The sequence below is a fragment of the Ornithodoros turicata genome, chromosome 6 (genome assembly GCF_037126465.1).
Source record: "Ornithodoros turicata isolate Travis chromosome 6, ASM3712646v1, whole genome shotgun sequence".
NCBI classification, from domain to species: domain Eukaryota; kingdom Metazoa; phylum Arthropoda; class Arachnida; order Ixodida; family Argasidae; genus Ornithodoros; species Ornithodoros turicata.
In genome coordinates, this window is record NC_088206.1 from 20,898,447 (window position 1) to 20,920,584 (window position 22,138).

At 46.0% G+C, this 22,138-nt stretch overlaps 1 protein-coding gene across 1 annotated transcript; it reads left to right on the forward strand.

The window, feature by feature from the left end:
• The first annotated feature begins 956 nt into the window (after positions 1–956).
• Positions 957–5,868, forward strand: LOC135397719 (neprilysin-1-like). Its single transcript, XM_064629325.1, has 2 exons — positions 957–1,114; positions 3,616–5,868. The coding sequence occupies exons 1-2, from the start codon at positions 992–994 to the stop codon at positions 5,674–5,676; spliced, it is 2,184 nt and encodes a 727-aa protein (XP_064485395.1). The 5' UTR covers positions 957–991; the 3' UTR covers positions 5,677–5,868.
• The last annotated feature ends 16,270 nt before the right edge of the window (positions 5,869–22,138 follow it).

Consider the following 22,138-nt stretch of genomic DNA (forward strand, 5'->3'; position numbering starts at 1 on the left):
CTGCTGATATGGTGCGGTAGGCGCGGCAGCCTACCGGGCTACTGGTTGTGGTCCACTGCACTCGCTGTTAGTTGCTGATTGTTCTGCGCGTGCTGTAGATTGGATGCGATTTCGAATGCTTTCGTCACAGGAAAGACAATTTTGTAGTTGAGAAGCACTGTTGTAGCATACCGCATGCAATTGTATGTCTTGCGATAAGTCACATCGTGTGACTAATTCCTAATGTGATGGCTTCACGAATCTCTGCGTTCTTCCTCATGCGTGCTCCTAGCGTAGGTCCTGATACTTTCCCTAACAGGCGCTCATGGGTAGGTCCTGGTACTTTCATATTTCCAAATGTGCGCATTCAAATGTCTTGAAACAAGGCCAGGCTGTGACTGTTATAAGGCGAAACGGGAAGTCAGCATTCCATAGCAGTACCCTCGCTGGAAAGGGGGCTAAAGGTCATGAACTCTTTGCCCGCACATCCGCGACAAAAGATGCCTGTAGCGAGTGTTACCCTTCATATCGTACAATCAGCATCAGTATTCCCGCACATACTTCCACTGCATACTTTTCAGCCCGTCACTCACTCAGGCTTCACTCAAGGGCCTGCCTCAATACAAGGTTCCTTACTTGATGACAATAGAATACACGCAGTCACTCAGATATTCTCAATTATGCTTTGCTACGAGCGCGTCAAGCAGCGTAGCTATGTTATTGCACTGTACAGATAAACGAGGCGCAGATGCTGGGCGTACTTGGGGGGTTCGCGAACCACTTTGACCTAGCGATGGTGCATGGCTTGGATATTTTAAAGAAGACTCGTTCGCTCGAGGAGTGCACTGGCCTTTGCCTTTGTGAATTCGAAGAGAAAGAGGAGGAAACTTTGGCTTCACTTCACCCAATCGTCTTGGTCAATCTGCCTTAGTGGCTCATCGCCATCTTTTATGAGGAAGAAGAAGAAGGAACGACAACGTTTGCACAGCTGGATCGGCGCTACGGATCACCTATGATATCGCCTCGGACGAGTCCGTTGCCGAGCCCTCGAAGGCATCAAATAACGAAGACAAGGCCAGGAAGTCCTGCTCCTTCGATAACCACGAGATACAGCGGCGAACCATCGAAGGATGTGGTAATATGATCACTCTTCTCGATCGTGTTAACCTTACATACAGGTTGTGTGCGGATAAACCTAAGTGGCATTTACACACATAACTCGTATTTACACCACAGAAAAATCGTGGAAGCCGTACTCGTCGTAAAAACAGGAAAGAGAGAGATCGAGAACGTCGGCTTCCGCACATTAGAATAGGGCATCATGACTGTCGTAGGAAAGTTGCGTGCAGATACTGCTAGGGGCACTAGCGAGGAACATCCATATGAGACGTCGTTTCGGTTTCTACACCGATAGCTGCCCTGGCGATACCTGAATGCAACTCTCCTGATACAGCCCTGTTCTAATGCATGCGCCATAGTTCGCCACCGGATGTTTGCCAGTTAGGTAAACCAGTTATGTGTGCTAATACCACTTAGGTTTATCTACACACACCCTACATATGTTGGTTCCACGAATCCAGCTACTCCGCACCGTTAATTACAGTGCCCTGTAAGAAAGGAACTGTGTTGTCATACTTTGAATTAGAAGACTCAGTTTGGGAGCCGCCGGTATCTCCACAGACTGTTTTTCTCCCGGGGCACCGTCCTCATTATTGGCTGGGGGATTAAAGGGACTATGAAATTTCCCGAACCCCCATACTTTTTTTCGATGGAAACTGTTCTCCCCGCAGAGAAACTAATATGCCACAAATTTTTCCGGACGAAATCGCTCCACTCTGCGAAGAGCGCGCGCTGGAAATGTCTCTTCCGCGTTCCTCCTCTCCCGCGCATATTTCCCTGCCGATGGTGCAACTGTACGGACCGCACTTCGATTCCCCGTTACGTCACCGGTGTTGCACAATGGCAAGTAATGCCGCGAGCTCGCGCTGTGGCTGCCGCCACTGCCGAAATCTGCCGATCGCGCGAAAGCTGCTGTCATGGAGATTTCCACTCCCGATGAACGCATACGCGGGATCCTACGGCGCATGCTCCTGGCGGGATTCCTCGGCTCGGCAACACGTCACGATGACGTGTTGCTGAGCCGGCCGTGGTCGCGTCAAGTTCCCGTTGTGTCTCCGCTCGGCAGCTCGCCACGGCGTGGCGCCAGCTGTCCTCCCTTCGCCGCTCCGTTTAAATTCGCTCCCGAGAAATCCGCTAGCGCGACGAAAGTAAAATTTCGGTTCTAGACTCAGAAAAATTTCTTTCGAACGAAACGAAGAAAAAAATCGTTTCATAGTCCCTTTAACGAAAAGAGCGCGTCATACACCACGTGCTCGAGCTCCCGAGCGCCTCGCGCTTCGTCAGATCATGAGCCATGTAGGCGATGAAGCCTGTGAGCACGTGAACACATTCGTTAGGCAGACTGTAAAGTGAAATGGTTTAGTGCACATCGTGTGGAATTCTCCATTGGAATGAGGCACGCAAAGTGTAAGAGCTTAATTATTCGTGCTTTTCATATTCGTGAATATATTTACGGCATTGTGGTCGTCATATCGACCAGGGATGTCCCCTGGAACAAGCAAAGGGCGGCCGGTCCGGATTAGCGGAAAAGTCGCACGTGATAGTGACCTATTAAGCCCGTTTGGAAGAACGAGGGCATCTCTGGAACAGTTTTTTTATTTCAATAGCTGCAGCTTGCAGGAACATGTGCGCCATCATCCGTCTGAATGCGGCATGATATGCTCTAGCAGACGACCGTACAACCCGTACAGCCATAAAGTGAACGTCGGTTTTCTGTCGCTTCTGTGTGCGAAAACTTGACTTCTACAAGATTTGCGCGGATATCTCTTCTATGCTGTAGTATTCCGGAATGCATTTGCGACGACTGGCGTCTTGTATCACGAAATTCCAAGGCGTAACACAAGAAAAGGAATGTGGTTTGGGGAGTGCTGGTTACCGTTCTTTCGTGCATTCTCAATAAATGGCATGTCTAAGGGCGTCGTCAGCGTTGGTAGATGAGGCACGAAAAAATATTTGAAATTCATTCGCTAAAAAAAGCTTAAAGATCAACAGAGATGAGCATATCTGAAGCATTCAGGTAACATGCTTTCAGAAAGACGTGAAATTTCTATAGGTTTACTATTAACTTTACGGTTCCTTTAGAGTGCCCAGTGATTGTGGGTTAAAGTGTAGCGGATTGTGAGTCCACTGTTGCGCTGACGGAAAACTCCAACCACTGGTCCTTGGGGCGTGAAAGCGTTGACTTCCGATGCCCTGGGTCCCTAATCCCTGGTAAATATACCGGTAACGATGAGGACGGTACCCAGTAGAAACAGCAGTATCTGTTCGAAATAACAGCGGCTCCCGACATAGAGCTTATTGAAGCTGAGGCACTAATTTGTGTACCATCGTGTGTGGGCTCCTAGTACTTTGTCGCCCTGCGTGCAATATTTGTCATGAAGGTTATCGTACGCCCTTATCGGTTTTGCTTTCCTACACACGCACATTCAATACCACTGATAGATTGGTCGTCGTGCAGAGGATATCGCAGAAATAAAAACAAGAGTTGATTCTCAAATCGGCGGGATTCCTTTTCAGGTGAAGAAGATGAAACAGTTGTGTGAAACAAATGACTCGGACATTCGGAGGAAGCTCCGGTCGAAGAGCAGGCTGTCCATATGGCTCCCTCTGTTTATCGCAACGTTCATTGCTCTGGTGGTTATTGTCTCCGCGTATGCTGTTCATCGAGTATTAGCGCGTACGTTACCGTCGATACTATGTCACACAGCAGACTGCAGTGCCCACGGTCTGGAACTGAAAGCAGCCCTCAACAAAGACATGGAACCATGCGAAAACTTCTACGAGTACGTTTGCGGACGTTGGCAACCGAAGAACGAAGCCGCCGCTTCTGTTCAGCAGGATATGTATTGGAATACTGTGCTGCAGTACACGGGACAGTTGGCATCGGACACATCGTTGCCAGCCCTTCTCTATAATATGTGCATGAACGTAACGAAACCAGAAGAAGAAACCAGGGACGCGTTTCGCAACTTCATGAAAATGCTTCATCTTACATGGCCTGAGGAACCTGAACAAGGCATATTACCGTTCGACGTTCTCATTAATTTGGCAGTCAACTGGAACATGGGTCTGTGGATGGACGTACACGTTATCCTGCCCAAGAGAGGGCGGCCTCGTATGATTCATTTGGACCACCAACTGATAGGGGTATCTTGGACCCAACGGCAGTCGGAGATTGAAAAGCAGGGCCTGTACGAAGCGTACGTTAAACAGTACGCTAATCTGCTGGGAACATCGCAAGTGGGGTCGCTTAACGTAACCCAGCTGAAAGCAGACGAAGGAACGATACTTGTGGCATTATTTTGGGATTCTGCAATAGAGCACAGAGAGGCGACATATCCAATATCGCGTATGGGCTCGGTCACCGAATCTGTTCCTGCAGAGCTGTGGTTAAGTTCGCTAAATGCGCACTACCACCCAACGTTCAATTTCACATACGACGATATAGTGTACGTTCAAGATATTGCGCGGTTGAAAGCTGTGGACTTGATCCTCAAAACGATCCCGAACGATCGGCTGATGAATGTGATCGGTTGGACGTTTGTGCAGAAGCATGCATTAATAGCGCTACTGGGATATCCTGAGGCAGGAATTCTCAAGTATGGTAGCGCTGAAGAATACCAAACCAGGCGGGTTCTGTTTTGTTTCGAGACAACTCAAATGCCGTATGGCCTGTTGTCAGTTTCCAAAATTATGGGTCATATTTTTTTAAGAGTGCAGCGCCAGCAGCTCGACCACTTGATCCAATCTATATCTAACAGCGCTAAAGAACTCATAACCGAAGCTCCCTGGATTGATCCTACAACGAAATCGTCTGCGACTAGGAAGTTGCACCACACACTCACAGATCTCTGGCCCGGATTTGATATTTCCAACACCTCCGGTGTGCTTCTAGGCTACTACAGGGATTTTCCGGCACTCAGCCCGTCCTTCTTCGAGAGCTATTTAGACGTCGTTAAAAAAGTTAGAACCCTCCTCGGCCACGAACACGTCGATGACATCTACTTGAAGTTCATCTTCACATCGCATGGCATGTTTCGCTACAGTCACGTCACGAATACAGCGCACGTTTCATTACAAGCGCTGGGCTACCCGTATTTCTACCACAATGGAAATCCAGGAACGAATTATGGTGCCTTAGGATCACTGTACGCGTCTCAAATAGTCCAAGCATTCGATAAAGAAGGGCTGTCCTTCACTGAAACCGGAGAAGAGCGAACGTGGTGGGGCAATGACAGTGCAGCAGCTTACAACTCGAAACTGACTTGTAATATTCACAGGACAAGTGATGAAAAATCTACATTCCCCCTCCTGCCAGCCCTAGCGATAAGTTATAATGCCTACAAAGATGAACTGAGGAGTGGTACGCAACAGGATGTGCGCCTAGCAACACTTCCTCAGTTCTCTGAAAGACAGATATTTTTCATGAGCTATTGCTATACCCTGTGCTCCAAAAGTAGAAAGGAACAAGACGACTGCAACTTTCCACTGATGAATTCCGAAATGTTTGCACAGGCGTTTCGCTGTCCACCGAATTCGACCATGAATCCCGCGAACAGGTGCGATTTTTTTTCGTAGGATTCGTGTACGCCTGCAACAGGTCCGGCTTTAATAACGCAGCCAGACCAATGTTCAGGCTTGTGCAACGCTGTGTTGCATGTGTTATGCTTCCCCGCGTTTGTAATCTAGCGGATGCATGTACATTCAGTAGATGTGCTTTCGCATTCCCAATTAACCTGTTAATTAAATATATACGTCGTCTTGTCACAACTGTGTGAATGTTGTATACATATTAGATCGCGTTCCAATTCAGCTACTACAATGGGAAAACTCGGAGCGAGTTGTTGTGTTGTGACATGTGTACGAAGCACGAATAGCCACCAACTGCGAAAATCTGCCCAGCTGATCCTGGGTGCGCCCACACCTCCACAGCTGTGCATACAGCGAGATGAGAGCTGAAAACGTAGAATGTTTGACCAATGAGGCCGCGTCGTGAGATTGGAAGTAGCTTGAAAGGCCAATGCACAAAACTATTCCAGGTTGCTGCTTAGATGGACGCCACGAACTGCAAAAGCTTTCCCGCAATACATCTTTTTAAAAAAGCAAGCGCCACGTGCGGCACGCAAGGGCCCATGGGAAATTCTAACGCCTCAGAGCATTACGAGACGGCCAGGGGCGGAGGTAGAGGAAGAGCAACAACTCGTCACATCGTCGAACAGCATCGTCAGCCGGGGTAAACCATAACCGAAGCAGACGACAGAGCGGTGTCCCTCAAAGTTCCCATGCCGCTTTGTGCATCTTTTTAAAATCGGCTATTGACCCCACCCCCTCAAAAAAGAAAAAGGCTTCTCCCAGGATTGGCACGATTTGCGTGGGCCGACCCGTGGCAGGTAGGGGGGGGCTCAAGCTCCCCCCCCCCAAGCCCCCCGCGGCTACGTCACTGATCTGCGCTACCTGCATTAGGTAGCGGTGTCGCGTTGATGTTTCGAATTTGCAACGGCTGTGGTGTTGCGCTACTTTGGAGTATCGGATACCTAGTTTTGGTAGCGGGTAGAAACACGCAACATTTCAACGGTCGAGATTTTTGAGGGGGTTTCTTCTTTCCAAGGCGCAGAAGATGTGTAGAATTCCAATTAGCTGAACCACATAAGATAAATTTCTCAAAGAAAATAAAAGGCGTAAGCCGTTCACGTTGCCGAGACGCCTTTAGCACGAAGAAATTAGAATATTTGTAAGTACCCAGGGAGTCTATAATCCATGTGGTAAGTTTTGATAACTAAGCACGATGTTGATCTTTGAAGAAGGAACGGCAGCTAGCAGCCACGATGTCTTGAAAATAATTTGGGTTATCGCGTCACGCGGCAGCTACAATCCAAAGCAAAGTCCTGCACTCACCAGCGTTAGGTTCGTTACTTCTCCATTAATACATCCGTTTTTAGTCACTGCGTTGTACCAGCTCACGAAGTAGTCATTTCGGCCGACATTCAAAGCTCTAACGGCATCCGTCGGTTTATTCACCACCGCACACTGAGTCATGCACGCACTCATGCATCACACTACTCAAACCATTGCACTTCACCGCTAGGACGGTAACTCTCATTTCAATTCACCATCATGGCCCTTCGCACCACACCAAATGAAACAGAGTGAACTGCGCGAACCTCCCAGAAAAATTTACGCAAGTCTGTTTCAATGACATTTGCCTCGTCTCGCCCTCCCACGTCGTTACTTCACGGGTACAAGTCCCTTATCGTACCGCTGTACTGAGCCTGCGTACTTATCGCCCAGCGTCATGATGTAGTAAGGTCACGGACTGCGTCATAACCTCGGTGAAGAGAGGCAGACAAAAGAGACGCAGCCAGTGACGCCACAATCATTTATCAGATAACATTGCCGAATTTCTCATAATAGTAATAATAATAACTGGTGGCGACGCCACAGCATAGCATCGGCATTTCGGGCCTCGAAACTCACGATCCCAATCATCTGATAAGGCGTGCATTCAACCGCGGCTACGAACTCACGTGAAGGTTCGGTGAGCTCGATCATGCCGCATACTGGTGCACTCACCGGATAACATCACACTTGTAAACAGAGCAGGTGTGATATTATCTGGTGGGCCCACTAATATGCGGCATGGTCGAGCTCACCGATACGCCATGTCGACCGTCACATGGGTTCGTAGCACGTGGCTGAGCTCATGCACAGTGGCGTAGCCAGACCTCCAAGGTAGGGGGGCCCCTATGCGAAAACCCGCCCACTCCCTTCCCGACGCTGATCCTGGGTGCGGCAACACACAATACTTGTGCACACCGCAGCATGCGATTGAAAAAAAAAAAAAAAAAAAAAATCGAGAATAATTTATTTAGACATTCACAATACGGTTATACTGTGATGTCCAATGAGGTGGTGTCACGAGATTGGAAGGATTTTGAAAAGCTCATACTTTGGAAATCATTCAGATGTGCCGCTTAGATAGACGCCATGAACTGTAAGAACTTTCGCGATCGTCACACTGGTCGCCCCCCCCCCCCCCATATATTATTTTCTCCTCGGATTTGCACGATTTGCCTGGGTCGGTCAGTGGCAGGTAGGGGGGCTCGGGCCCCCCCTAGCCCCTTCGTGGCTACGCCACTGCTCATGCCTTATCAGATGATTGTCATCGTGAGTTTCGAGGCCCGAAATGCTGAGCTATGCGCCACAGTGGTCGGTCTGTGGATGAATTTTGCCTACCTGGGGGTTCTGTAACGTGCGCTGAAGTACAAGCACACGTCACACCGCATTTAACTTCCCTAGCGAGCGTGGCAACTTGCACCCTGACACCAAGATCGTGGCGTCCTCAGATGGGTGAATTTCTCAGAAGCGTGTCGTCGGCAAAATAATGGGAGTCTCAGTAGATCGGAAGGTGTTCACTACAAACCTACAGCCGGAACCCGACTCTCATTGTGAAGGGGCTCATTATTACATTCCCTACATCACCACCAGCAACGGGGTAAAGTATCGCCCCTGGCGATACTCTAAATGTGTTGTTCTCCTTCTTTTGAAGTGACCGATATTACCACGTTGCTGAGTTTTGTTTCTTCCGCTATCGTTTTCGTAGAGCGCTCCGAATATACCGAAACTTACTACTGAAAAAAAGAAAAAGAAAGATACCGAAAACAGTGTTCGCAAACTGGTTTCACCTGCGTGCGTAAAATATGAAAAATTTTGTTACATATTTGCAAACGTGTGTCTCCTCGGGGAATGTACGATGAAAGCTATTATGACCAGCTCGCTTCCTTCTTAGCCATTCTTTCAGTAGGGAATGTAAATTTGATATAAAATATTCAAAATAGATCCTCGGCCCAACAGGCTCGCGGTCCTTCGTATAATTGCGAATTAGAGGAGCGGGATGCAGTTTGCGTTATTTTTAGACCGGAATTGAACAAAAGTATCTTGGAACTTACCTCAAGCTACTTCGACAAAGTTAGCTAAAAAGGAACGAGTTCCTCAAGAAGATACTGAAACTCAAAAGCAACGAGTTACCCAACAACACGCTCAAAAGCAAGCTATAAATGGCCCTATGAAGCTACCACATGTGAGCGCGTGTTTGGCGCAATGTCCAGACAAAGATACAGCCAATTTTTAACAAAGCTCACTGTTCGTGGACATGCAATACCACGGAATGTTTCTTGCCGTACGTAATCTCCGAACCAGGCCCTGCTTGCGTATCAGGGAGCAGTTATACTTTCCTGCACACTTGGCATTTCTAAGGACCGGTCAAATATAAGAAACATAAAGTACGAAAAAGGAATGATGCGGAGACCTCCGGCAGAATAGCGTAGTGTTATTTTCTTGATCAGCCGCAATCTTCTTGGGGAAACAGTACCACCTCTCTGCCTTTCTGCGGGATAAGCAGGCCCCCGCTCGCAAATACATATATCCTCCAGTATGCATGCACCCACAATGGAGTATGTAGCAAATGGGGGTCCTGCAGAACAAACTTCATTTGCATGCATCATAAATATTTATGAGAAGACGGTTTTCATTCTCTGGTCGGGGGTGGAAGAAAATGGAACGAGGAAAAAAAAAAGGAAAGATGAGTGTCCCTCATATGTAGTCTTCACTGCATAAACTATTTGGTTGTGAAGAAGCCTGTGATGTAGGACACGATGGAGTCGGACGTTTAAGATAAGAATGTTCACCATGACATGAACACAGATTAATCTTAGGGAGTTTTAATAGATCCCAAGTAGCTCGCCATAAGGGAACCAACACATGATAAGCCGATGGCTTTGTTCCATGATATACCATCACATGACAAGCTTCTTTTATCATGGCATTTACGTACGGTTGTTTCCTGTGTATTAAAATTCTTACTAGGTAGTTTTTATCATCGATTACATTTAATTAATAATCATTAAAGTATTTCATCTGTGGTGGATTAAAAATAAACTGCGTCTTATGTGAAGAGAAATGAAATGGCATGCTTCAATGTGGTTTGAAACTATAGTAAAGTGTATCTAGATGCGTGTACGCAAGAGGCAATAGTGAGCTTTAGTGCATCGTACGCTACAGGCGATAGCGTACGATGCATCAAAAATGCACTAATGTAACGGACAGGAACACATGTCAAAACGAAGCAAACCGACGTCCCGCAAGCAGGCTAGCATAATGGATGCATCAAGGTTCTCCGTATGCAGCTCATCGAAAGGAAGTGCCGCACTTGTAGGCACTTGATGGTGCATGCACTTGATGATGACATGGAGTCCGCGGAGAACGAGTTACAACCGCAATAATGCTCTTTTAAATCGTACAAGTTCGATTACGTAAAAAACGCCTACACCAAGATGACAAGCGAGGAATAAATCATCCATTCCTTAATTTGTTTGTTTATTGTTTTACCCCAAGGACCTTATGCCATTATATGGAAAAACAGAGCACGTCACGCGGAATTGTTAATATCGTAACCTAGAACCAATGCTGCTTCAGACATGTTCCGATACGAAGTAACACTAAACTGACATACATTAACAACGATGAAAGAAACCAAAAAAGGCAAATAAACGGAGAAGCTGCAACGTTTCCGAAATGAGAAATAACAGCTCATTTGAATTATGAATGATCAAGGTTTGATGTAAATGAACAGAGCAGCGAATTCCGTAGTTTTGATGGCTCGCGGGAAGAAAGGAAAGAGAAATGAGGGACGTCAAAATGGCGTTCTGATATAAAAGCTGTAACAGTTACGGAGTCACATGCAATTAAGCGAACGGTTCTGAACGTGGAAAGAAGCGGCTGACGAGAATGGCAGATGGTGGTAGCAAATTCTAACATCAGGTAAATGAGAGTGATGTATGCCAGACGCTGTACTTGAGGAGGTGCGAATGTGAGATTTCGTTGCGCGTGTTGGCGCTCGGGCTTTTAAGGCTTCGGTCCTACTCCCCTTGTGAAAACTGCCATGTTTGCCAAGAGACTGCGCCGCTCCTAGTTGTCTGACGTTGGAAGTATTGGAATCCTAGGAAAGCATTTTTTTAATACAAATGTGCTACAGCACCCTTTTGTTTATACATCGCTCAGCTGTATAAAGCGAAGAACATGACCAAATTCTCATTTTTTGCTCCTCTTTGTCAAGGTTTTACGCGAAGAAAAAAGAAAATAGCGCGGTGTAGTTTTTTTTCAGAGTGGTGTCCTGGGATACACAAAGTGCGCCACAGCCCGTATTATTGATATTTGACGTAAGTAATTTATAAATGCTCATTAGAAAACCTGAAAAATGCGGGATTGTTCAACTTGTCATTTCGGATTGTTCTATTGCTCGTCTGAAAGCAAAATCCGCACTGCAGGGAGAGAATTATACACAGAACAAATCCTGAAATTTTCACCGTAATTGGAGTGGCTGGATCGCGGACAGGGAGCGCAAGCGTGCGGCAACCGGCCGCCATCTTACTGTACCCAAAGCAGTCACCGCAGCGATCATGGTAACTTCTGGCCAGACATGTACAAAATACTCAAAAATGCATTTAAGATAAGATAATAAATACTAACGTTAGAATGTAATTAAGATAGAGTATAAATACATGAAAATTAATGTAATTAAGATAGAGTACAAAATACTTCGAAAAGTATTTGAAATACAATTAAGATACTCGAGTACTTATCGCAAATAAGGCAATTTTGCGTTTTAAGTGTACACTTTATTTACATTTTATTTGCAAAAGGGTTCTTATAGGCGACCAGACAGCCCCTCGCCACGGAACTAAAAGGCGACAAGCTGAACGGAATGGACGCGAAATGATTTTGTTTGAACTCAAAAAGTCACCGGTCACTGGTCAACGCGGCATGTCGCCGCTGTGTGACATGAATCACCTAAACACCGCGCACTACGCAAGCCGCCGCTGTGTGATAGGAGTCATCTAAACACAAGTCTGAAAAAGATGACAAAGAGATACCGCATACATAACTCCACTAAGTATATGGGACGCAGAACAAAGCAAACTTCTAGCAGGTCCCTGCTCGGCGACGTCAGAATTCGGCGTCCCGGCATCAAGGCACACATAATAGAACCCTCACTCGCCAAGGATTAGTACAAGATCCCAAGAGGGCAAGATCTCTAAATGGAGACTTCCAAGGAGGGCCAATGCCCGGGTCAAGTCCAAGGGACTCAGGAAGTTTCCACTGAACAAGCAAGATAATGGAAAGACGAGACCCAGAAAGTTTGAGAGGGAGATCTAAAATATGTAATTAGAGTACTGAGTAGAAAATACCATAAAATGTATTTTAAATAGAGTACAAATACACAAAACAAAAAGTATTGAGTAGAGTACCAAAATACGGCAAATTGTATTTAAAATACAGTATTTTAAATACAGTACTCCAAATACGTACAAGTCTGCCTGGCAATTACAGTCGTACCAACCGTACCGGCAAGGATACAGGGCGTAAATTTCTACAGGTGAGTCGTTCTTTATCAAGGAATAAATAGGCTTTCATTCTGTACATTTATTTGGCAATTATGAAGTGTTTTTTGCCCAAAACCAGCACTGGATGCAAGCTGTTTGATCGCTCTTTCGATGTTCAATCGAACATACGTGCATTTTACCCGGCAGCAAATACAGTTTGAGTGCATAATATGCTAGAGAGAACATGTTACACTACACTGATAGTGTTGTCATCCGTATATGTGCGAGCACTCGAGCGCTTTTGTGCATGCATTGCTAGCACGGTACACGGTGTTCTCTATAGGCATCACGTTCCTCATCCACGGGTTCCTATAGGAACCCGTGGATGAGGAACGTGATGCCTATCTGTAAACTCGATCGTATGACGCTGCACAGGCGATCCTCTGGGTGGTCCCCATGACAGGAAACCTGTATTGAGAGACCACTTTTGTCTTAAACACTGTTACAAATAACACGAAACGCTACAAATTATTATTATCGCAACAAGCTGACAACATAGCTCAGACAGAAAGGCGGTATCCAAGTCACACCACACCACCGTTAGGAAGGATTCTTTGTCACAAATCAAACCAAGGCGCAAAACAATACCATTGTCTCATTACGACGTAATGCTGAACTTGTACACGAAGGTGATTCAAAGAAATGACTGCATGTGCACTTGCTTCGGTATACTGCTCTGGCACTACATGGGGAGACTTTGTAGTCTACTCCCCATCTTGGGTAATAGTTACTAGAGTATATCTGTGCCAAGAATTATGGTAACATGGTAACAAAGCTCAATGAATTCTATTTCCAGTTTGCTCTTCCCTACCTAGAAGAATCACTTTAGTTTATTCTGTTGTGCAATATGTACATTTTGTATCATGCGCTGTGCAGCCCATAGTCAACCATCAATTTATGAATGATTCTTACATCAAGGTATGGAAGTATCGGAATAACACACATTATAACTTTTTCTTTTTAATTTCGTGTTAGTGCTGAGAAGCAACCGTGACTATGAGCGGCATATGACGTGGACATATGGAAAGGGGACAGCGGGTTAGTATGCGTCCTGAGCCGACATAGTGGAAACTGTGCAGACATTCGTCTGGAAAGTCTTCGGAAAACCCCGTGCAGCACAGTCAGTGGTAGGATTATTATATCCATGTACGAAACAACAATAGTTTAGTTAAGGTCACTTTAGGTGATTTATTGTTTAAAACGTTTGTAGTATTCATACATCAGCTCATTTTTTCCCGTCTGACAATGGGACGCGGGGTAATAGGATGCAGTATGATTTTAGTGACACAGTCTTCTTGGTCAGTCCCTGAAGGATGCTTTCACAGTTCAGAAATCGGTAAATGCAAGAGAAGGTTTTCATTCCAGGACAGAATAAGGGAATTCATGAATCGATGGTTGACTCGAAATGCATGACGTGTGCCACCGCAGTTGTGTCATCTACAGTGAACCCCCGTTATTATGACCATGGTCGTTCCTGAAAATTTTGGTCATAATGCGGAATTGTCATATTAACGGGGGATATTTGCAGGGGGTTCGCAGCATTGTTCCCCAAGAGTATGGTCGTAAAGCGCGTATGTCAGATTATCCGGGGTCATATTAACGAGGGTTCACTGTATATGTGTAATGTTATCACGTACGGCGTATATATGTGTGTTGTTTCATATTAATTTGTTGCTGTTTTGTAAACATTGTAAACAGATGACTTCACATTAAACTTCATATCACGTTTGTGTATTAGCATAGCAAGCCTGTACCATTTAATTGCAACAAAGCACCGACACTCACCTTAAACAATAGGCAATCCATTATTTATTACATACCTCTACTGTACAATATTGCACCTTATATATAATATTGCTATTCATAGGACTTGATGATAGGGCTTTGGTAGTTGCTCAAAAGTGCGCACACAGTCCACATTTGATTAGCAATGGGCCCAAGGGTGATTGGGATACGCCTGTCGAAAATGTGGTACGTTTTAATGCGTTGTATACGTCTTTCCACGTGAATTCTCAATCCCGCGATTTCTTGAGTAGCAATGACTTCTTCTTAAAGGGACTATCGCATCCGTCCCGGTCGATTCCGAAACTGTAGTGCCTTTTTACTCCGCGTTCATCACTGATAATAACGCCGAAAACCCGACGCGAATTGGCAGCGTCGTTCCTGTGTAGTTTGATATAAAACTTGTCAAGAGCAGACGACGCATTCCTGGATTCCCTTTCTGGAAACGTCACACGGACGAGGCCAATCACTGCGCGCCCTTTGACATGGAGAATACCAATCACGGAACGGCTGGAGGGACCTTGGTAGCCTTAGCAACCGATCGACAGGCGGGCGGGCGAGGCGGAATGGGGACGGCGTCTTCTCTGTTACCGGCTCGCGGAATGTAGTTTCTGGTTAACGTTGAACGTGTTCGTACATCCAGGAGCATAACGCCGTGTTTCACGTAACATGGTTACGTCTGCACTCACACTGGTAAGCGAAAGTCAGCCCCCGTATTTACCGAGGACTTTTCACTTAGTATAGTGCGATGCGAACGCCAAGCAGACGATCTCGCAGACAATCGCCAGCGCTGCGCTCCGATTCGTGCGCCTGGCTTACGTCATCATCCTGTTGGCTGCAGATGGAATGCGGACCTTTAAAACTCGTTTACTTAATATGTAAGCTGTTTTCGGAAGAGAAATTTGGTAAAGTTGACTCTGAAGCGGTGAGGAACATTACCCTATCAGTATCATACATACGTTCCCGGATGCGATAGTCCCTTTAAGTCAACTTTCCATCCTTTGTGAATGGGGGAATGTTGAGGTTTACACCCAAAGGTTCCAGGAGGTCACTGATTTTGAAGCCTTTGTCTGCCATCACTGAGTCTCCTCTCTCAAAATCAAGTGACAGGAAACCACTCCTCTTGACTAGCTCTTTGTCTGAAATGCAACATGTGTAAAGTGGGGACACAAATGTGACGTTTCCATCTGGGGAAACACCAATCAGAGACTTCATTGTGTTAGAGGATTTGTGCGTAGAGTAAGTTTCAGACTGCAAGACAAATAAGGTGGGTACTTCGCACTTGAGTAGTAGCGTCAATTATCACTCTTGTACTTGGATACTTTTCCTTGAAGGCAGGTGGCATGCCTGCGTTGACGACTTGACGAGAATGCCACTGTGGCAGTTCTGTTAGCTTGAGGTAGAGAATGTTTATCCATACAGTGAGAATTCTGCTGACTGTTGCTTGAGTTATGTGAAATCTGTGCGCCAGGTCTTTCTGGAAGAGTCCTACTTGGAGCCTTATGAGGGTCATGAACAGCTCATTTTTGACAGACAGTGAGCGTGGCCTGCCCAGGGAGGAGACTTCATCACTTGACGTTCTATACTGCATGTTGCGTCCATTCTCACCAGGGTCTAAGTACTCCAGTAAGGCCACAAACACTTCATACGACGGCAGACCGGTATAAAACTGAATGTCTTCATTGCACGTTTTGAAATTCTGAACTGAAAATGGGAGGTGCTTGTCTTCAAGTTTCCTTAATTTTTGTTCGAGCACACAAACTTCTCTTTCAAGATGAGCAACCTTACTCTTGGCTTCTTGGAGATCTTTTTCAAGCTGTAAAATTATTTCTTCTTTCCGTTGTAGCTTCCTCTCTAGTTGAAGTTCAGCTTCTGACTGATTAAAAACATTGATGGCTACCTGTGGCACATCTCCACTTGGAAAGCATGTGTTAGTTTCCTGGCTGTCAGCAAAACTCAAAGCATCTTGGATATTCTGGCAAACATCGCTCAGAACTGCAGGCACACGCTCAACATTTTCTGACGGGCTTTGTTGAGAGAAACTTCTGTCCTTTGGTGGCTTGCGTTTCTTGGGCTCCTTCTTAAAAGAAAATATGGAAGGAACAGCAGCGGCGTGCAGCATCCGTCTTCCACTGACCACGTTTTGCATGAAATCGTCAGCTTTGAAATGAAGCGAACAGACTTTCGCTCTCGAAACATCGAATGGTGGTGCTCGTTTCGTTGCACAAAGCTACGCATCTCGTAGCTTTTCGTCGCCAGGAAAATTGTGAAACGACACCTGTAATTATATAAAAGAAAACTGTTCATTGTATATACAGAAGTTCCAGCCATAGAATAAACACAAGCGTCTACCGCGACGCTTTGCAACAAAGTAAGTCACACGCCGCGCGTTCGCATTTTTGCTGCTTCCTTACCCCGCTATAGTTCAAAAGCACGATGCATAAAGCATGCTAGCCGCGCGTTATTAGTTCATGCATGTGCTCACGGGCCCAAAATGAGCCTGGGGTGGCTCACACCGTCAGCATATATGGAAACTCACGTCAGTTACTGAAATCCTGGACACTGCATGGTTCTGGCCCCCAAGAAAGGTGACGAGCTTCAATGGCTCCTTACCTTTTCACCTTTGGGTCCGTTATTTCCCTTCTGCGTACAGCATGGCACAAAGCAGTAATGCGGAATCACTTTCCAGGCTGTACTCCCGTTGACATGCCCGTTCAGATGGTGCTGAGAAACCAGAAGTAAAAGTTTCCGTACTCAAATATGGCGCCAGGGCACGTTTCGCACCGTTTCCGAGAGATGGCGCGCACTTATGCATAAGGCGTTACTGATTGATTGATGGAGAAATAACAAAATCCTCCTCTTTTTTCCTTACAAACAAACAAAAAAAAACATGAAGATGTGAGACCCGACAAAGTCGGGTCAGGCTACTCTAGACCAACCTCAAGGTGACCAAGAGGCATTAAAAGAAAAAGACAAAAAAAAAGAATAAGCAGGGTCCATCTTATGCTGATGAATGAGTCCAGATGAATGAACGTCCAAGCCCAAATGAACGTGAAGTCCAAATGAACATAGACTAAATACACCATAGCCCTCTTCAGGCTGCACAATGTACTCGGTAGAGCCGTAGCCGAGTGACTCAGTACCCGAGAAACACGGAGACTTGAAAGGGTGTCTAGAGGGGCACATGATTTCAAAACCTGAATAACTCTGTATGGCCGGTACTTGGTGACCCACCATAGGCCAGCACCCAAGAACTTTTCCGGTGCTGAAAGGGCGGTTATCCAGGTGGGCCAGCGGCGATTCCAACGTACGGCGATGGTCTCTGTATTTAGCGCAGTCTTGAATGAGGTCCTCTGCGACGTCGCAGTCGCTACAATTTCAAACAGTAGACGGTCGTTGTCGAGAACATTGAGGCGCAGCCTGTATGATGGATGCAAGTGGCCGAGACAGTTCTGGTGGCATTCCAAATTTGAGCTCAGGGTCAACTCTGTGCAAGAGTAAGGCATGTGGAATGATTCTTTGCTAATGGTAACATACGCTTTTTACAAGAGCACGAATGGTCCTCTTTGCGTCACCTTCAGTAAAGTATGCGTAGCATGGTCCTGACCTGGATGCTCGTGTGAGCTCGTCTTGCGGCCGCGTCTACTGCCTCGTTCCCGGGTACCCCGCAGTGGTCAGGGACTCACTGAAGCTGAATCTCATGTCCCAGTGTGACTGATGAAGTGTACACACGTAAGACGGCATGCATCACTGGAGCCAGGGAGCCTATTCCTCTTATCTGATCCAATGATTGTAACGCACCTTTGGAGTCGTTAGAAATCGACCAGAGCGCTGGAGATGAGCAGGACGCAATGAGGGTATAAGAGCCACGTGTATGGCGTGTAACTCGGTCGCAGCTGCTGACGTGAGGTGTGATAGACGTACACCTTTCTCCAATGACAGCTCAGGAGCTACGTATGCGCAGGCGGATCCGTCCAAAGTGTGTACATGATGCGTCGTGAAGATCGTATTATCCCTTTAGTGAAGGGGGGTGAAGCAGATCCAAACTGAGTTGACGAAGCACAACTGTTGGGACTGATTTCTTCTAAGGAGGACCTGGCACATTGGTATGCACAACAGGTGTTTGCAAGGCCCATGGTGGTCCCATGTGTTGCGTCAAGCGCTTGTGCTTGGGGATGAGGATATGATGGAGTAATACGATTTGAGTGTATAGCCTAAGGCGTGTCGCCGGAGTATTGCACCCAGCATGGTGTGGCGATGGTGGCGGGTTGCCGACCTTATATAGACTGGATCATTCTCATGACAGCTATCGAGAGCTCTTTGGCCTCCGCCAAGACAAGGGCTGTTGACCTATAGACTTGTGGACTCCCAGGCACATGTTGGCCGGTGCTCTTTGCCAGGATGGTTTCCAACGTCTGTTCGGAAGTGACGCATATGTTGTGCAAAAGAGGAATAGTACTCATCCCCCTGCTGAACAATGCATCATTTGAGGGGACGTTGTCATCAATTCCAAGAACGACGAAACAGGGATGCCAAATCTGTTCTGAAACGTCATAGTCACCCACTGCCCAATACGCGTTCTCACTTCCCTCAAGAGAACGCCGTCAGATACGTCTTCGGCTACGTGACCGACTACGAGCTGTAGGTCGCGTGTCGATGCCATGTCTTTCTCTCCGACGCGATTGTCCAGTGGTGCCCCAACTTTGTGTTCACCCCACACACTTCCGAGGCTCAGAATGTTCAAGCTGCATAGATGTCACATTTTCTTCGGCGGATCTTGCCAAGCACTGAAATTGAGTAAACGGGTCTGGAGTGTATGGGTATAAGGACAATGTGGAAGGGAAATCATTCGTTGGGACCGCTGTCGTGCACTGCGCTCAAGGCTCTTATCAGCTATTCTCCGTAGACCCTGCGACATGGAAGACGTCGCAGACAGTGACTGAAAGCGGGTAAATACGCTCGAAAGCTAGCATCATATCGTTGTGTCCGGATTAAAGAATGCTTGCGCGAAGTAATCTGGAATTGAGTTGAGTTTGAGTTTCATTATAGAAAAAAAACGGAAGATATTGAATTCGTCACTGACGAATTCTGCTACTCCCTCAAAGGAAATGAAATGAATGAAAGGAGAAAGAAAACTGAAAAGGTGAAAAGGTAAAAATAGAAGGACATCACCCCTCCCAGTCACCGAACTGTACGTGCATATGCGTAGCTACATCCCCTAGAAGTGAGCTGAAGTGCAAGAAACTAGCAGGAACGGGGAACTCGACGACACATGCATAGAATGCGGTCCTAAAATACAGATACCATCTCACTGCTCACTATGAAGTTGACAAGCGCTGACAACGCCGCATCTCTCTTCCCGGGTTCCCATACACCCAGCACCTTGACTATATCGAATGTTCTACACTCTTAAACCCGTACCTTTTATTGTAACTTTTAGAAACATGTAACTTCTATATAGACGTAGATTTCGAGATTTCTTATAGGTTACACCACTGTAACGTATATTTAGAGGTTAAAAGCGACCAAGGTCATGTCTTTACAACACGAATAGAAGTTACATCTCGGAAAAAACAAAAACAGCTTGTTGTAACTTATAAATGTACCCTCTACTCCGGCACTGTAACTTCTAAGCGAAATCTCCAACGATAATTTCTTTGTTAGTTTCTTATCGTTGATGATCTTATCGTTTGTTTTCCTTCTATTTTTCAGCATAATGCCGCGTTTCAGCCTCCCATTCGAGACGACAGTTGAGAATCTACGCTGTTATTTTTTATCTGTTTCAGCGTCATCTATACGTCGACTACATGTTACCAATGCTGTATGAACACAGATTATAAGCTCGCAGTCTGGAATACTGATAGTATGTTTCTTTCTAAAGGGTGGAAAACCATTGTCAATGCCGCAACCACCAAGATTTCCGATTTCGCTGCGTAGCCGAGCCTGGTCTATGTCTATCCACACAGAGAGCGGTTGCCTTGAAACGCTTAACGCTCGTCGTCCGTCCGTTAACAAGTGTAATCTGTTTTAATCAGTGGTTTTCCTCGCGTTTATCATAGTATCGTCAGGAACAACGGAAAAGCTAGATGTCTCTAGCAAACAAGGATATTTTCGGTGTTCTCAGGGGAAAGTGTAGTGAGTGCGAAGATTGCAAAGAATATATAACCGAAAACGAACGTCACCACCGCAGCCCTAATTCACACACTTCATACACTGGGTAAGTGTACGTTTTGTGCTAGGTATGTGTGTTATTTTGATAGCAAGAGCTCTTAGCGCATGTTTGTTGTGATTATGGCAAGCGTTTTGCGGTCCTGCATATGAACGCCACTTACGCTTGCTACTTTTCTGCTCTTACTTGGTCGCCAAGTCAATACACCGGCGTGCATTTTGCGAGCTGCGGATATATGCATCAAGATATATAATTCGCAGCTTCCTACTCGTTGTATTCTTACGATATTCTAAGACTCAATCGCGGAGTGAACGCCTTCCTGCATTTATGCTGCTTTGTACCTTGTGCTTTGTACCGATTTGAATGGTTCCGTAATTGTTACTCTCATTGCCCAAACTTTTGTTCCCAGGATCCCACATGCAGGTTCACATATACCGTCACCAGGGCAATGCAGTACCTCACAAACTCGTCCCAGAGCGCCTCCAACGCTGATATCGCAGTAATGTAGTGTCTCCTGCGTTACTGTACACTCATATTCCTCAAGGTTGTGTGCGTTTTATGTAATACTGTATTGCCATTTGCGCTCGCCTCTGCAACACGAATGTGGAATAAATTTTTTTCTGCTGCAATTCTCCATTTCGTTGGGTGTGTTCAGCTTAGCAAACATAGGTCAGTTGTTTTGACTCGCTAGCTTCCTCGCACTTTTATGCATTGCTTCTCACTTAGAAGATAGTTCTTTTTTCCACATACATGGTAAAGCGACCATGGTTTCTTCTCACATCAGAATCGCACTTGTGCACAATGTGTCACCTCTCGACAGACTTCTGTTTTCGTAATATACATATGTTCAAGATCTCCTTTTCTGCGGGTTCATTTTGGTACCTTGGTGTGTTCTGTAAATGTCTGTCCATATCCCACGCACGGGGTGTTTGTTTTTATTCGCATCACACCAGCGCTCATTTGACAGGTGGGTTACGTTAATTTTCGCAAATTATCCCATCCGTAGTTACAAACATCTCCGACATTTCCTGACGCATGTGTCTGTAACTACGGACCGATTAATTAGCAAAAATTCACATAACCCACCTGCCAAATGAGCGCTAATCTGTTGCGAATAAAAATGAACATCCTGTATAAAAAGCCGCGCGTTGGCGTACCCTTTACGGGCAGGTGCTGGATTGAAGGCCGTAACCTCTAATTAGTGGGTTTCCTTGTAACTTTTATAAAAGGGGTCGCTCAGAGGGTACCTGGTAGCTTCTGAAATAGAGGGTAAAATATTGCGATTTTTTACCCTTTACTAAAGGGTACGGAGTTAAGAGTGTATTGTCCAAGCGGTCTAGAGCAACCTTCAATGTAGCCCTTTGGGATGCATATCTTGTGCAGTGCATAACGATGTGTTCCGTGTTTTCCACAGATGCACACACTGGACAGTTTGCTGAACTAGCCCTACAAACTTTATGGAGAAACTGTTGACCATACGGAACGTTAAGGCGAAACCGATGCAAAAGTGTTTGTATAGGTCGCGGTATGCTGGACGGAACACGGAATTTCAGCTCCGGGTCAATCTGATGAAACAAGGATGGCCGCCTGTCGACTTGTAACCATTGTCTTCTGCAAATGTCTTCTGTCAGCAATTTTAACATGTGCTTCA